Source organism: Empidonax traillii, unplaced genomic scaffold (genome assembly GCF_003031625.1).
Source record: "Empidonax traillii isolate 1590-97213 ecotype Southwest subspecies unplaced genomic scaffold, ASM303162v1 scaffold413:size1348891, whole genome shotgun sequence".
In the NCBI taxonomy this organism is placed as follows: Eukaryota; Metazoa; Chordata; class Aves; order Passeriformes; family Tyrannidae; genus Empidonax; species Empidonax traillii.
This window is the reverse complement of record NW_020955606.1, coordinates 1,293,169-1,309,010: the sequence shown is the minus strand read 5'-3', so window position 1 is coordinate 1,309,010 and position 15,842 is coordinate 1,293,169. Positions and strand designations below refer to the sequence as shown.

At 48.0% G+C, this 15,842-nt stretch overlaps 2 protein-coding genes across 2 annotated transcripts in view; one reads left to right on the top strand and one right to left on the bottom strand.

The window, feature by feature from the left end:
- RSPRY1 (ring finger and SPRY domain containing 1) overlaps positions 1-2,370 on the bottom strand; it is a 33,529-nt gene extending 31,159 nt beyond the window's left edge. The window contains exon 1 of the mRNA XM_027893952.1: positions 2,351-2,370. The gene's annotated coding sequence lies outside the window, so the exon portion shown is untranslated. The remainder of the gene's footprint in view (positions 1-2,350) is intronic.
- Positions 2,371-2,725: 355 nt separating this feature from the next.
- Positions 2,726-14,731, top strand: FAM192A (family with sequence similarity 192 member A). Its single transcript, XM_027893956.1, has 7 exons — positions 2,726-2,814; positions 3,984-4,131; positions 4,254-4,352; positions 7,387-7,508; positions 10,778-10,911; positions 12,832-12,896; positions 13,980-14,731. The coding sequence occupies exons 2-7, from the start codon at positions 4,002-4,004 to the stop codon at positions 14,195-14,197; spliced, it is 768 nt and encodes a 255-aa protein (XP_027749757.1). The 5' UTR covers positions 2,726-2,814; positions 3,984-4,001; the 3' UTR covers positions 14,198-14,731.
- The last annotated feature ends 1,111 nt before the right edge of the window (positions 14,732-15,842 follow it).

The following is a 15,842-nucleotide window of genomic DNA, read 5'->3' as shown; positions in this document are numbered from 1 at the left end:
TAAGGGAGACACTGAGTGATCACTGAATTGTGAGGCCAGATGAGTAGGATAAAAGAGTGGCTACCATGAGTAAAAACTCCACATGTAGGAGGCTGAAAGTAAATGAAAAGGAAAGTTAAAAGACCTCAAGGAAACCAAGAGCCCCACCTGCCCACAAGCACACAGCAGTATCAGAGCTGAAGATAAGTGAGGTGTGTGGACCGGGTGAATTAGGTCTATCAGCAACCCAGGAGTGGGTAAATAACCAAGGCTAAGCTAATAAACAATCAGCAAGGGTTGTGTCAAGAGTAGTGCAGAAAGAAAGACACAGCCCCAAAATACCCTGGAGGAGCTTCCTACACAAGGTGCTGAAAACTTTCTGTGAGCAGGAACCTCACTTCTCTGGATGAGAAGGGGAGACGAGGAGCGATGGTGTAGCTACAATTGTGCTTCACCCACCAGGAAAAGAACACCCCAGGAGAAATCCAGTCTGTGCAAGCACAACAAGAAATGGGAACAAATAGCAGAGATGGGGGCACAAAGCAATAACAGCGATGTCCTAAAGGAAGGGACGGAGGAACGGGTGCCAGGAGGAGAAAGGATCTCTTTTGCTGAGTGGACCTCGGCAGAGAACAAAGGCACAGGCGAAAGCGCTCACAGAAGAATGGGCCCGATTTAGATCACAGAACAGATCAATTCTTTGCATTTGGGTAAATGCAAAACAAAACCCACACTGAGCAGCATCGGAGACTCTTAAAATAACAGGGCGAGTTTTGAGTCCTCCGGAAATCCAGGGTCAAACACAGGAGTGCCAGGGGACACGAGATGCAAAGGAATATTTCAGATGGCTCATAGGTGATGAGAACATCCACTGGTTTTTAAATATTTGTGCAGTTTAACTGGAAAACAGCAAGGATTGCAGTAGTAAGAAATAATACATGCATTTACTGCAAGATACAGGACAGAAAAGCTGAAGACCTGAGGCAAAGTTAGAGCTAAGTGAAAAAAAAAACCCTTCTTATATTGAAGAAAACAAACACTGTCACAGAGATAAAAGGAAAAAAAAAAACCTCAAACACATCAGCATTCAAAAAACTGAGCAGTATCTACAAGGCTGAATAAATTTAGGAGAGAAAAGGCAGCTCTTATGTCTGCGCTTTAACACGGACCAAAGTTCCACTGTGTGAGAAAAGCTGATAAATGCAGGGTGAGCACCAAAATGAACTCTGGGCTCGGGGAAGAGATTTTGCAATAACGAAACAGAAAATGAAAAATACGACTACAGCCATTCTCAGGAGCTACATTAAGGCTCTGCCCAGAAGGGACAGTGTACTTATTGCTACTTAACAGAGGAGAAGAAACAGTAGTTTCTAAAAAAAGGGGGTAAATGAAGATATGCAAGATAGAAACAGTGATCAGAAGGACAAAATCAAAGGCCTTAAAAGAGAAGTTCATGCTCGTTATGGGCATCACACAAGCAGTGAAAAGACCTGCTTTATAAGCACTGAACTGTGAGAGCAGAGCCCTGGTGTCACCACCGGTGGCAAAGGTGCCTCGGCCAAATCTACCGCCCAAGAATGCCAAGACAAAAGGTCCAGATAAAGGAGTGCATTTGGTGGCTCACTCCACACCTCCCCATCTCCTCTGTAAAGAGAGGAAACCTGCTCTGCAGAAACATTCTCACGCCGAGAGCGATGAACCCTTTTCACCGTTCTGACTTGTCACATTAACACAACGATATCCACAAAACCCTGCCAGGAGCTCCCCGAGCTCCTCGGTCCGATGGCGGTGCCCCTCGCACACCAGAACCGCCGTAGAGCCAAGTCCCTGTTTTGCAAGTCATATGAGCCCCCCCGGGAGCTCTCCCGGCACCCGGGAGGCGCCCTTAGGGAGTCCCAGCCCCTCCCGGCCCCGGCTTCGTTCAGCCCTTCCCGCTTTCTTCAGCTGGCTCCCAACTCCAGCTCTGCCCAGCCCCGCGGCCTCCGGGAGAGCCCAGGGACGAGAGCCCCCCGCCTGTCCCCGCTGGCTGCCCTGCCCGGGGGATAACCGGTGACCCCAGCGAGGGTGCGGGGGGCACCGGCACCCACCAGCAGCACCGCCGGGACCCCCGGGCCGCCGCCCCGGGCCGGTAGCTGCGATGGCCCGGACCCCACCCCACCCGGGACCAGCCTCGGCGACCCCCGGGGGAGAGGGGAGTGAGGGGTGCGGCGAGCACGGTGCCCTCCCTCGCCCCTCATCACCAACCCACGGCGGCACCGGGGCCGCCAGCGGGGCCACCCCGCGCCCTGCCTGCCCGCCCGCCCGGCGCTGCCGCTTCCCCTCAGCGCGCTGCGCGCTGAGCCCCACCGCCACACCACCCGCTCCGCCTCACCTGCCCGCGGTGCCGCCGGGAGCGCCGCGGGGCCCCCGCAGCCCCCGCCTGAGCCCCGCGCCCCCCGGCCCGGCCCGGCGGCGCCGCCGCTCCTTTGTGCCGAAAGATGGAGGCGACTCCTCACGGCGCGGCCCCGCCCCGCGCCCCGGGCCCCGCCCCTTCGCACATCGGCCACGCCTCCCCCGCCGTCTCCCGGGCGACCCGCCCCTCCCCGCCCCCGGGCCCCGCCCCGGCCGCGAGGGCCTCGCCCAATGGCGGCGCGGGGCCGCCCTGACGCTCGCAGCCCGGCCCCGCCCCCCGCCGTGAGGGGCGGCGCGGATTGGCTGCCTCGTGGGGCGGGGCCGGCCGGGGAGCCGCGCGCGCGGTTGGCGCGGCGGGCGGAAGGGGCGGGGCGCGCGGCCGAGGGGAGCGGGGTCGATGGCGGCGCTGGGGGCCCGGCCGAGCCGCTCGCTCTGAGGGACCCGGTACGTGCCGGGGGCGGCGGGGACGGGGCAGGCGCGGCCCGCGGGGACGGGGCAGGCGCGGCCCGCGGGGACGGGACGAGGCGGGGAGAGCGGCCATGTGCGGGCCGCGGGGCACTGCGGGTACCGGGGTGGTCAGGGCCGGGCCCGGGCCCTGCGAGCGCGGCGGGCCGGGGCGAGGGGCTGTGGGGAGGGGGCGAAGGGAGGGCTCGGAGCGGCTCTGGGAGGGTCCCCCGCGCTCAGTTCCCCGCGCCGAGCTCCGCGGGGCCCGGGGGCAGGTTGGGGCTGGTGGGGAGCGACTCGTCCCCGGCGGCTCCGGGCTCGTGGTTTGATGTGCTGCGGGGGCGCGGAGCTGATTGAAGGGGTAGGTGAAGTGATCTTTGTTGTTAAATATATTAGAAGCTGCACGTTGGTACTCAAGGTAGGGTATCTGCTCCAGGTCTGTCCCAGCCTGGGTGATGGCAAGGGCTGCGAGGTTTGGGGGTGTTTTTTTGATCCTGGGGATGTTGTCATCTGGTATTATCAACAGCTGCACTTTACAGCTGTGACATAAACTTGTGTCGTTTGCAGTGACCACACAGCCCTAGAATACAGTCACCAGGCAAAACTATAGATAAACACGGGTTTTGTCAGGTCTGGGGGATCTTGTGTGCGTTTGTTTCAGACCAGAGAGGGAAAAGGAAACAGCAAGATTAGCAAACTTTATAACTGCAAGTGAACTTCACTGTGATGCTGCTTGGTGTTATTTTCCCCTCCCACACACACATTTTTGTGCCCCAGGATGTGGTTGTCACTGAAGTTGTTATTTGCTGAATCAGACACCAGTTTTCAGGATTGTAGTGTCGGGTCGTAATTAAACCTTAATCCACTTTGTGTATCTTAAAGTACGTTCTCTGAGTGACCTGGCTGATCCAGAAGGCGAGTGGTTTGCTGCTGAAGGCTTTAGTCCCCAGAGGATGCTGTGCCCTTGAAGAATCCCTCTCCTTCAGTCTGTATTTATGACTTTCTGTCACCTTTTGTCACCTTGGAACCTTTTGTTTCCTCTCTAAGTGGACAGCTTCAGATGATCGAGGAATATGAGCAGCAGGGGCTGTTTTTCTGGATGTTCAGTGACGTTTCAGTCACTGATAAGGATAATCAACCCCCTGATATCTTTCCCGTTGTGTTTTTAGGATAGACTATATCCCACAATGGATGGGGGAGATGGCACTGCCGACCTGGTGATCAACAAGAGGTTCGTGTCCGAGTCGGAGCTCGAGGAGCGACGGAAGAGGAGGCAAGAGGAATGGGAGAAGGTCCGGAAACCTGAGGATCCAAAAGGTAGGGGGACAGGCTTTTGAGAGGATTTCACCCTGGTGGAAAGCAGCAATGCAAGGCAGTGGCTGGTATTCTGTCATTTCAGAGGGTTTTGGTGTTCCTGACGTGTGGTTTGTTCCCTGCAGAGTGCCCAGAGGAGGCCTACGACCCACGCTCGCTGTACGAGAGGCTCCAGGAGCAGAGGGAAAAGAAGCAGCAGGAGTTTGAGGAGCAATTCAAATTCAGTAAGAACCAGCAGCAAAAATGAAAGTGTTGAATGCAACAGCTGCACACAAGAGAGGGGCGTGTCCCTGTGTCCTGTCTGCCTCTCTGGGAGGGAAGCAGAGGCTTCAGAAGAGTTATCAAAATCTTGGATTTTAGAAGGAATGTGCTGCTCTGGGCACCGAGGCAAAACTCAAAAGTTGTTTGCAGTTAAGAAGCTGCATTCCTGTAAAGTGTGGAATGCTAGGCTTGTATTTCACATTAAATAAAAAAACACCCACAAAACCAAAAATCTGACAGTGATCCATGGAGAACTGAAAGTGTAAAGTGGTTTTGTGACTCTTGAACTTGTGTTTTAACACAAGACCATTCTGCTTCAGTCAATGACAGAAATCCTGTTACAGCAGCTGTTACATTTCCAAGCTGTAATTTGTAATTATTTGAGACTTAAGATTATTATTATTATTTGGAAGAAGTAAACTTTCAGGTGTTGATTCTTCAAAAAGTAGGATGTTTAACTGTTCTGATGAAATGGGAACTTAATTTCTACTGATGTTTGACTTTCTGATTTTATAGAAAAATCCTTTGCATTGTATCATCTGTGTATGTGCTGCTGAATGCAAAGATGATAATGAGAACTAGAAAATTATTAGTCAACCTTTTTGGGAAAAAAAGGGAGCTATTGGCTGTAAATAAAGAGAAGTGAGGATGATACTGGGGGACTCCATTTTAAGGTGGGTTCTGGTTGATTTTGATTCTTTAGCTGGAAGCCTTACCCTCAAGCTGTTTGTTCTTCAAGCTCCACTTTGCCTCCCTGGATTCTGTCTAGAATTTTTTGTGTATTTGTGGTGGAATAAAACCGTGGCACAGTCTTTGGGTTCTGTTAGAGGCTGCCCCTGCAGATGCTGTTGAGTGCATCACTGATTACCCTGGTTGCCATTCTTGGTTTGCAGCTGATGCTTGTGACAAGATTTGTCTTTTAAAGTGCTTGAATTTGCCTTATAATGTTCATAAGTATTTTTTTTTCTCTCTGTGGGAATTTTTGAGGAGTAGAAAACGAGTTTTTAGTGCACTGTCATTCTTATCAGTCAGAACTGATGATGGGACTTGGGAGGAGAAACCCTCACGCTGAAGAATTGTGTTTGCTTTGACACACAAACTTACCCTAAAACTTTTATGTAGATAAAAACTGGTTTACAGAGGAGCAGTTCTTTCTTCTTGGCTGTTCAGCATTGCAAGAATGTCTTCCTTTTCAAAGCAAAGTAATTCTGGTAGACTGGTAGAGCATTTTAAATGAGAAAATGATCCTGGTGTTCCCTCAAAATGGAACTTCAAAAATTTTCTTTCTGCACGATTATGGCAACCAAAATAAGGACAAGTGAAAGTTATTTTCGGTCTCTTGAGTTCCACTTATTTTCGGTGGTGAAAAGTGGCAAGTGCAGATAATGTCATTATCTCTACAATTAACGCCTTAGAGTCTCAACTGGACCTACAGGATTCTTTCCAGCTGGAGAGTTTCCAGTTTACTTCAGTCAACTTTTGACCCCAGTCACCTTTGGTGATGTGACTAAGCAGTTCTTGCCCCAGGAGCCACCCGAAAACTGCCTGCTGTCAGCCTGGATGGGAAGGGCTTCTAATTCAAAAGTAATAATTTCCCTTGCCCAGTTGTGTTAGATCTGCATCATCTTCCCTTTGCTTCAGTGAACCAAATCCTGGGACAGGTAGCAAGCCCTCCTCTTAGTTTGCAGATGAGACAGGCAGAAAATTAAATTAATTCGTGTCGTTTGCTTCAAAAAGTGTCCTGACTTTCACTGCTTTTGCTCTCTGAAGGGGCTCTCAGCAGTGGCAGCGAGTGCTACAAGTTACTGTTTAAAGATTTATGAATGAGCCCTGCATGAGTTGGAAGGAGTAGGGATCAGCCTTTATAAAAGTAATCTCAAATAATAATTGATTTCTGAAGCTTTTCTGTCAAAGGCAGAAGCTTGCCAATTGTGAGTGTAAATGGGCTTCTGAGTTTGCCATTAAAACAAATAGGGCTTGACTGTGTGGGTGAAGATGGAAAAAAAAAATATGGTGACCTCATGTAAAAGCCTAAAAATCCTCCCACAGAATTAAGCTTTAATGAAGACTAAAGGTGATGTTTGGGCTAAGATTTTTCTGAGGATCACTACAAACAGCAAGACTTGTTTTTTTCTAAAAAGTATTTTTTATTACCTTTTTAACTAAATAATTTGATCAAGGCTGCACTAGCCTGTACTTTCCTTAAAGTGGGGTAGCCTGTTTAGAAAGAGTTTATTTGTATTTGGGATTTAGGAGTTGTCTTGCTTCTACTTTTTAAAAAATTATTTCTTTAAACAGATGTTAATATCAATTCAGTAACTAATTGTTTGCTTTAGAAAATGCACTTCCTATTTTGAAGCCAGATTTATGGGGAGAAGTGAGGTGATTTCTTCCAGTTATTGGTTGGTTTAGGAACAGATCCTGAGGAGAGAGGCTTGAACTTGGTGTCTGAAACCAAATCACTGCTTGTTGTGGTGATTCCTTGTTTTGTGTAAGCTGTTCCAAGTGGTGTTTCAGAACTGCCTGTCTGAAAACTTGGTCAATTTTCCTTAATTATATCGGCAAGTCCAACAGCATTTCCCGGCTCCCTGGGGATTGTTTGGCTTGTCTCTGTGGCAGTAGCGTTGTTTGTGTTCGAACTGAGTTGGTTGCAGTTTGTGTGCTTGGGCGTGTGAGAGTTTTTTGGCCTTGCTGGCATCCAGGATGATTAACTGGGAAGTGTTTTTACTCCTTTAACTGCAGAATCAAGCAGAGGGCTGGTGGAGTTTGCTTTGTGCCCTTGCTGGAGTACCCAGTTCACTCGCTCACCCCCAGGACTCTGCTCCCTGCGCTCCAAACTGTCCCACCTTACTGGGAATGTTGTACGTGAGACTCGGACACTTCCCTGCATTTACGGGGCTGTTTGCACTCGCTGGGAAACGTTCTAAGTAACACACAATAATTGCCTGCTTCCTAAGTGGTTGTAGCTTATCAATATGCGTTCTTTTCTTTATTCAGAAAATATGGTAAGAGGCTTAGATGAAGACGAGACGCATTTCCTCGACGAGGTTTCTCGGCAGCAGGAGCTGCTGGAAAAGCAGCGAAGGGAAGAGGAGCTGAAGGAACTTAACGAGTACAGAATATCCTTTGCATTAAAGTGGCTGGTGGTGACCTAGGAAAAACATCCTATTACTTCTAATCTTCTGCTTTTGTCTTCTTACTGAAACATAAATACTCTCTTTTAATTTTTTTTTTTTTTTACCTGCACATTGCCTGGTTTTAACACACCTGTTTGAAAGGATGTTTGAATTGCTCTCTCTTGTTTCTCTTCTTGAAGTATTAGATACTTTTTTTTCCCTTGCTGATATCTGCAGGATGAGAAATTAAATACATCTGTGCCAATGCACTGACTTTCTTCTGGGAAGTCAGTGCCCATGGAGACTTGGCTCCTTTGGGTAATCCACACTTGTAGGCAGTACTGAGAGCAGGACAGCTTGGCTTTGCTGTTAAATGCCAAGTTTTCTTGAAGATGTGCTAGAAAATAATATAGGATGTTTTTTCTCTCTAATTAGTGCCAGTCAAGGGAGGATGGAATGATCTGAGGATTTCTGTGCTAAGTGAAATGTTGCTTTTTTGAGGTTTCTTTGTCTCCACTGCTGTTAAGTCATCAGTAAACAGAGCACAAGTTCTCAAGGATGTTTTAGTACAAAAGAAAGACTTTGTGGACACAAGGAGGTGACCAAAACCAGTCAGCACATAAAACTGGTTAGTACTGATGCTACAAAGATCAGCCTTACCTTGTGTTAGTCAATGATTTACAACCTGGAGCGTGAGTACCGTGAAGAGCATCTAAAGTAGCTCAGGAAAAAGCATTACCAATGCAATTTTTTTTTTTAATTCAGAAACAGGCTGCAGCTGGTTGATGGATTTGGAGTATTTTCTTGGTTTGTTGGACCTAATAATGGGACCTCATCTCGTGGTGACCATTCCGTTTCCTTTATGCAGTTTTTAAATAATATTTCAAGCGGTCTCAGCTTGCAGAATGGCTTGTCAGCGTTGCAAATTTTTGGTGGCTTTCTTCTAAAAGTGCAAAAGGTGGGGTTTTTTTTTTGCATCTGCGGGTTGTTACTGATGGTTTATTGCCACAGTGACAAAAAGTGGGCATTAGGCAAATGTGCTGCACCTAGAGGTGCTCCTAAAGTGCTCCTCCAAACTCACAGGAGGATTGTCAACCCAATGGGTTTGATTATTTGCTTTTTTTCCTGGTGTAGCATCCAGCTTAAGCTACCCAGAGGCATTAATTTCATGGTAAAACCTACATAAATATTCAAGTACAGGGTTGGGGTTTTTTTTCTTTTTGCTTCTTTTTTTTTTTTGTTGGTTGAGCAATCATGAAATCGTCTATCTTCAGGATAACCATACTTTAATGCAGTCATAAGCATAAGAAATTCATATGCATGGATGAATAGGAATTTTACTTCCTCCTGCATGAATTGCTAGGTGTGTTCGCTCCTTAACCCATCCAGACCCCACTTGTCTGACAGTGATTAAAGATTTGCAGATATTTTTTGGAAGCCAGATCCAAGAAGTGTTGGAGAAGAACATCCTCTGGTCTTCACACCTATGTATGTGTAGGAACAGTCCCCCCCTTCCAAGAAGCAGGTTTTACTGTGGGACAGCTTGTTTGATGCAGTTGATATTTAGATTGAGAGGTTTATTTCTGATGTTGTCTTCCTGAGAGGGAACACTTCTTGGCTGGGTGTAGTGTTACATTTGCTAATGGCAGCAGCGACGTACAAAATATCTACTAAAAATGTGCTGTGCCCTTCTAGTTAAAGGAGTTTTTCAGGGAAATGCCATCCTGGATGGAAGTGAAAAGCCTGTAATTTGATATCCTTTAAAAGAGAAGAAGCCTTCGGGTTCCTCAGCTGGGCTTTTGTAGTGCAGTCTTGGAACATAACGAGGTGATGGACCGGAGTGTGGGAGTTGAACACTGCAGTGGGTGGAAGGAGTCGTGTGTTGCAACATCAAACTGTTCAACACAACGAGCTTTCAGATGGCTCTGGATAGCCACAGGATGGCACTCCTGTGCCATCTTAAAAATGAATAAAATTGAACAGTGGTTTGGGCTGAGGAGACTCAGTTGGGGCAAGAAGCAGTCTGGGTTACTGGTGTATCCTTAGGAAAATCTAATAAGGAATGGCATCTGAAGGCTCCTGACTGTAAAGTGATTGGACACTGAGTGTGTCACTGCAAACCAAAGTGTAAGAGTTTGACTTGCAGGTGTTCAGTGGGGGTGGAAAAAAGCTGTGGCTTCAAACTGTACGGTCCATCAGCATGAAATTCACTGTCCAGTGTTTGTCTGCAGTGACCGGGGTACCTGTGAAACTCCAGCCGTGCAACTGTGGTCAGAGAAACTGCTAGAAAGCTAGATGTGAGTTTATAAACACAATTTAAAATTAGGGTAATTTGCCTTTGCTGTGTGCAGTTTGTAAGTTTTGCAGAAGCTCGTGTGGCTCCCATGGCACCTCATCTACAAGCAGCGTCTTGGACAGACCTCTCTTCAGCCTTGATAACACATCGACCCAGCTCCTCCTTATCCTGTCTGAGAACCTGATTAAGCTTCTCCACCTCATTATGGGTTTCAGCTGCATCCCACCTTGCTGACACTGCTTTAAGCTGCTTAGTTTTTTCTGTGCAGTCGCAGGTTTTTTGGGTGAGTCTTGGACCACATTCGCCCTTAATCAGTCTGTCTGCTTCCTCTTGGGGTTGGTGCTCAGACCAGCGGGAACAGCCCTGTGGTCCTTACAGAGAGAGGAGCTGAAAAGGCAGTGATAAGTGCCAAGGCTGAAAATGGAACTGTTTTGCCTTGCTAGGCTGAAATCTGCTGGGCTCAGCAAAAGGAAGGTTTGGGAGTGGAAGGGAGCACACGTATTGCTACTTAATCGTTTTGATAAGGATTAGGGTTTGGAGCAGCAAATACGAATCACAAATGTGTTGACCCCCGTGGAAGGGGAAGCACTGCATTGCCTGTTTGTTTGCTTGTTTGTTTTGGTCCAAGCCTGACCTTTTTGCTTTTCTAAGGCCCTTAGGTAAAGGCAGCACGATGGGTGTGTTGGTGGGTGCTGGGTGTCGTGTGCTGCACCTTTCTGGCTTCAGAACAGCAGCTCCTGGATGTCTTCACAGGGAGAGCTGGTACTGATACCTGAGGGAGCTCTGACCCCAGAGGGTGAAAGTCTGTTCTGATTTGGCTGAGGGTGCCAGCTAAATGTCATTACAAATAAGTTTATTTTGATGGAATACGTGAATGAACTTGGGCCGCTGCTGTCAGCAGAGCTGGCTAAATATACCCGAGAGGAAGTGTCTGTTCTCCCCTTTCCTTCCAGTTGATCCTTAACCCTTAATTCACAGCACTCTCACCAAAGTGGGAGTCAGTATGGACCCAAAGAAGGAAACTGAGAAGAAATTGCCCGTGAAGTCAGTGGAAAACAAGAACAAATTCTCTCAGGCAAAGCTGTTGGCAGGAGCTGTGAAACACAGAAGGTTCGTTTCACACCTCTATAAATTCCTGAGGAACGGAACCCAGTTAGCAGTGGAAAGGGAGGCAGGCCAAAACTGCCTCCAGAGAGTGAGGTGTAAACCTTAGCCCTGAAGGAAAAAAAGGGGGAAGGTATAAGAAAAGACCAGCCTTGTTTCTATAGGCTCTCACAAACTGTGGGGAAAAACATGAAGCGATTCAAATAGAGAAGTGTGTGTAAAGCAAGTGGGTAGACTCTTCATCCTGGAGTGCTTGGGCAATCCTGCCTGGGGATCTGGAGGGAATCTGTTTCACATCTCTATTTGTAGATGTCATTGTCACCTGACTCATGTGAATTCATTCAGATTTGCATAATTGATCAGCCCGTTTCACCTGTGCTTAAAATGGGTCGTTGATAATTGCTGCTGGGGGGCAGCAATGTGGGAGGCAAGGTTACTATGTACCAGTTTGGTCCTGAGGACAGCAGGCAAACTTCCCTTGCTCCTCAGTGATTTGCCCTGATACATCACCACCCTTTCCATCCCAGGGAGATGGCAGCTGGGTTTGTGATGTGCTTGCTCCTTTGATCTTGGCCCACAAACGCAGCTGCTGGTGTGCCACAGGTTAGGGAGAAACTAGGCATGTGGGACCAGACTGATTTCCCAGAGATGAATCACCTAATACTTAGATGATTACTGACATCTCCAGATTCAGTCAGTGTGTTCGGATCGTCTCGGAGAGTGCGAGGTTATTTTAGAAGCTTATCTTGTAGGGTGATGTTTAGCTCCCAGCACAGCAGTAATTGCATGTCTGAAAACTGAAGTAAGCACTTCCACCACTTAACGTGTGTGGGGTTGGGTGGTAGTTTGGGTTTTCGGAAGGCAGAGAAGAAAAAACCCTGAACTGACAACAAGCAGCCAACAGTGTTCTTTTTGTCTTGTAACTATTAGTACTTAACCCAGTAGGATGTAGAAGAGGAGCTGGCATGTGCTTAATGGCACTTCTGAAATCTGCAGATGGCATCTCTTTGAAGAGAGCATCTTAACTGACATGTCAGTGCCATCGCAGGCTTGCTTTGCAGTCTTCTATTTTTGCCGTCTTATCTTCTGTTGCGAAGTGGCCCAGAGCAAGTGTGGTGTGAGCTCAACATCTGCTCCCTGAGCTTTGCAGTTTCCTGCAAAAGATGTATTGCTATTAAAAGTAACCTTTTTCCTCTGCACTGCGTGTTCTGAGAGGGGCAGAAAAGAGTTAATGCATAATAATGCTCATACTTCCATCAGTTCATCACAGCTGAAGCTGGGAAGCATTTGTTTATGTGGATGGCTTAGGATTGGAATCTGAGAGCAGTGACAGGGCACAGCTATAGAAGCTCTGAAGAGTCAGAAGTCCAGGCCGTGCTCCTTTCCCCCAACACCACTTTGGACCCCGAAAGGACTCTCTTCTAGATGGCTGCATCTGTGTGTGAATTGCTGCAAAACCTGCTGGGGCTTCTTACTGGGGGCAAGATTTCGAGGTGGTTTAGAACAGGCTCTGTAGGAGGGGGAAGGGGAAAGCCACAGATGTTGCACCAGCAAGTGTGGTGACCATCCCCATGTGCCAGGCTGTGCTCATGCGGGGTATCTGAAGCTCAGGCAGTCATTCCCAGTCTCCTGTGGGGTACATCCCACTGGATAGGCAGCTCTGGGTTGCTGTGCAGGAGGTTTGATTTGGATACCCAGACGTGTGTTCCCGTTTCCCAGGTTAACAGGTGATAGCAGTGTAGGAGTTGACACTTCCTTGGATCCTGCACGTTCCTCAGGGAGCCCCAATTAAGGGCAGTCAGGAGTGGTGATGGTCATCAGGCTGCCATTCACTGTAGCATTTTTGGCAAAGATGTATCAATTACTTCAGAGTAATCAAGTGCTTGCTTATGAGGAACAAGACACTTTCTTATTTTTTTTCCACAGTTCAGATGGCGGTAACAGTGTGAAGAGGTTGAAATTAGACACTGATCATGATGAAAAGAATCAAGGTATGTGGGAAGCTGTGTGTCTGTCACCGAACAGCAACTGGCTTGGGGCAAAACCTGGTTCTGCTTTTGTGTTCCTTCGTTGTGCAGGACAGCACAGACGCTCCTAGAGCAGTAGAAATGATAACTGTAGGTGCCAACAGCCTTCACAGGAAAAAGGGCTGCAGGTTCCCTGCCTCGACCGGTCCTGACAGATGTTTGTCTAAGCTGCTCTTAGGTCTCCACAGATAGAGACTGTGCGCCCTCCTTAGGGAGTTTATTCTAATGCTTAACTGATTTTAATCTGAAAGAGTTTTACCTGATACCTAATGGGAGTCTCCTTGGGTGCATTTCAAGCCTATTGCTTATTCTGCTGGCAGGAGACGTGGAGAGCTGATCATCCCCTTCCTCTTCACAGCAGCACCGGTTGTGTTTGTGTACATCCACTTCAGCTTTTCATGCTATGAAGTGATTCTGTCCATCCTGAAGTCAGTTTGTTTCAGAAAACTGTGAGGAACCAGAAGGAAAATTAAGCTGTGTTTCAGCCTTAGCTGTCAGGGCTGCAGTTGACTTGCTGTCAAGATACTCTGACACAAATCGGGCGAGCTGCAATTGTGTAATGACAACCCAAGGCGCTTCCTGAATCTCCTTCTGTTCAGTAAACTTTCAGAACAGTGGAAATAATTAATTAGCCATGGAAGATGGGAGATGTTGACTAGCAGAACGATGGAATAAAACTTTTCCTCAACTATGCCGTTACATTGAAAAAAAACCAAACCAACAACTCAGTTGCACAAAGCAGAGCTATTTATTCTTATTTAGTGGGTTTGCTGCTTGACAAGCATCAAACTGACAGCTTTAGAATAAAAAACCTGTAATGCCAGCGTAGAGCTGGGCTTAAACTAGTGATGAGAAAAAAAAAGAAAAATCCCCTGAGGTAGCAAGTCCTTCCTGTCAGAATGGCTCTTTCTTGCAGCACAAAGCTGCCTTATGCTTTAATTAAACCCCGCAATCACCTGCTGCTTGCGTGGCACGAGCAGGTGAGCGACGCGCTTGGCTGATGGAAAGGCCCCCTCCCTGTGTTTGACTGGGATCTCTCTCTTCCAGAAAAGCCCTCCTGTGTCCCCCTGGGGAGCAGCTCCGTGGGAGGCTCCACGGTGCACTGTCCCTCCGCAGCCGTGTGCATCGGGATCCTGCCGGGCCTGGGCGCCTACTCGGGAAGCAGCGATTCCGAGTCCAGCTCGGACAGCGAGGGCACCATTAATTCCACTGGCAAGATTGTCTCTTCTGTCTTTCGTGGCAACAGTTTCTTTGATGGTCCATAACAAAATCCCCCTCCGTGTGTATAATGTAGTGCGAGAGTATCTTCCAAAGCCCCGGTGGATGCTTGTGGCATCCCTCTGCCCCGAATATAATCTTTCTAGCTAACCTCTAAACCTTAAGACACTCAGATACTCCTAAAATAACTCATTATATCTTTCCCCGCCCCACACACACTCCCAACTTTCCATTTCTGGGGTGCATACTGAGCCTTGAGGAAAAGCTGCCATCCTGAAGCAGAAGGCACACCTCGTGTCACGAAGGTCTGAGGGTAAGGAGGAGAGAGCTTTATCTTTTACAATTCTTACGGAAAGAATTATGTTGATTTAAGAAGTTTATACAAGACTAACAAGCAAAAATACTCACTTGAAGCGGCGAAGTCTTGTAGAAACAGCCATGTGTTCTGTTTTAAAATGTCATTTTTATTCTGCATTTGAGAAATGGGGGCAGAACCAAATTTGAGCAGATGGTGAAGTGTAGATTGCCATGACACTGTAAAGAAGTTTTAGTGTTACATGATTAAAGACATTCTGAATGCATTTTTTTTTTTTATCTCTGCTTGTGCCATTCATAATTGTTCTCGTTCCATTAAGCAATTTCTGCTCTACCCAACCAGCCCTTTCCTCAAACCTCCACCCAGGAGAGGTACCAGGCGGCCTCCTACAAATGCAGAGGTGGTGATGGAGAACTGTTGGTCTCAGTGAGTTCACAGGAGCTGCAATTGGCTTTTCTGCTCAAAGGCTGTTGCTCCTGCACCACCACTTGACAAGGAATTCAGCTTTTCAGCAGCAGTGTCCTGAAGAACGTGACTCTCCAGAGCAGGTGGGATTCCCCAGCTCAGCCAAACCTCTTTTTGTGCAGAGGCTGGAGAACAACATCATCCTTGTAGCTGTATTGAATTTTAAAAATCCCACATAGACATATTTATGGGAGCCAGGCATGAGCAGGAAAGGGGGCTGAGGATCCATCCTTTTCTCCTGTGTGTGCAGATGGGGCTAATGGGAGGTTGGAACAGGGTTGGAACAGCTCAGCTTGACTGCTCAGGGGTGGAAGAGTCTTTGTGACAGTCCCTCACAGTCCTGCTCTGTGTACTGTTCTACAATCAGATCCTTGCAAACACACTGATTTTATTTTTTCCCCCCCTGTTCTGGCTTTCCTGGCACCTCCTGTGTTTGCTCCAGAGTTTATCCTACCTCTTCCCTAGCTACTGTAATTATGGCACTTTCAGGTGGAAAATAGGTAGATTCCTTGCAGCCCTCCTAATGCTTTGCTTTTGCTGACTTTCGTTATGCCGAGCTTTGGAGTGAAATGGAAGAAGTGCACAAAAAAAATGCATGTTTTTTGATGGAAGTTGCATTTGCAGGAGCCTCGAGGAGATGGTGTGAGAGCTGTCAGGGTCCTTCCCTGGCACTGAGCTACATCAGCAATCTCACTGGAGAGGCAGAGCAGCCTGGCCCAGCTGTGAGCACGCTGGGGCCATTTCCCTGAGTGATATTTTGCACAGCTGCAGTCAAAATGGCTGGTTTAGACAGAAATTTAGAGTGCCAGTTGCCAGCCAGTGGCAGCAGGTGTGATGGTGGTGGTGGTCCAGAGGCGCTGCAGGTGAGATCAGGACGGGGTGATGGTGGTTACAGTGGACCATGCAAGGCC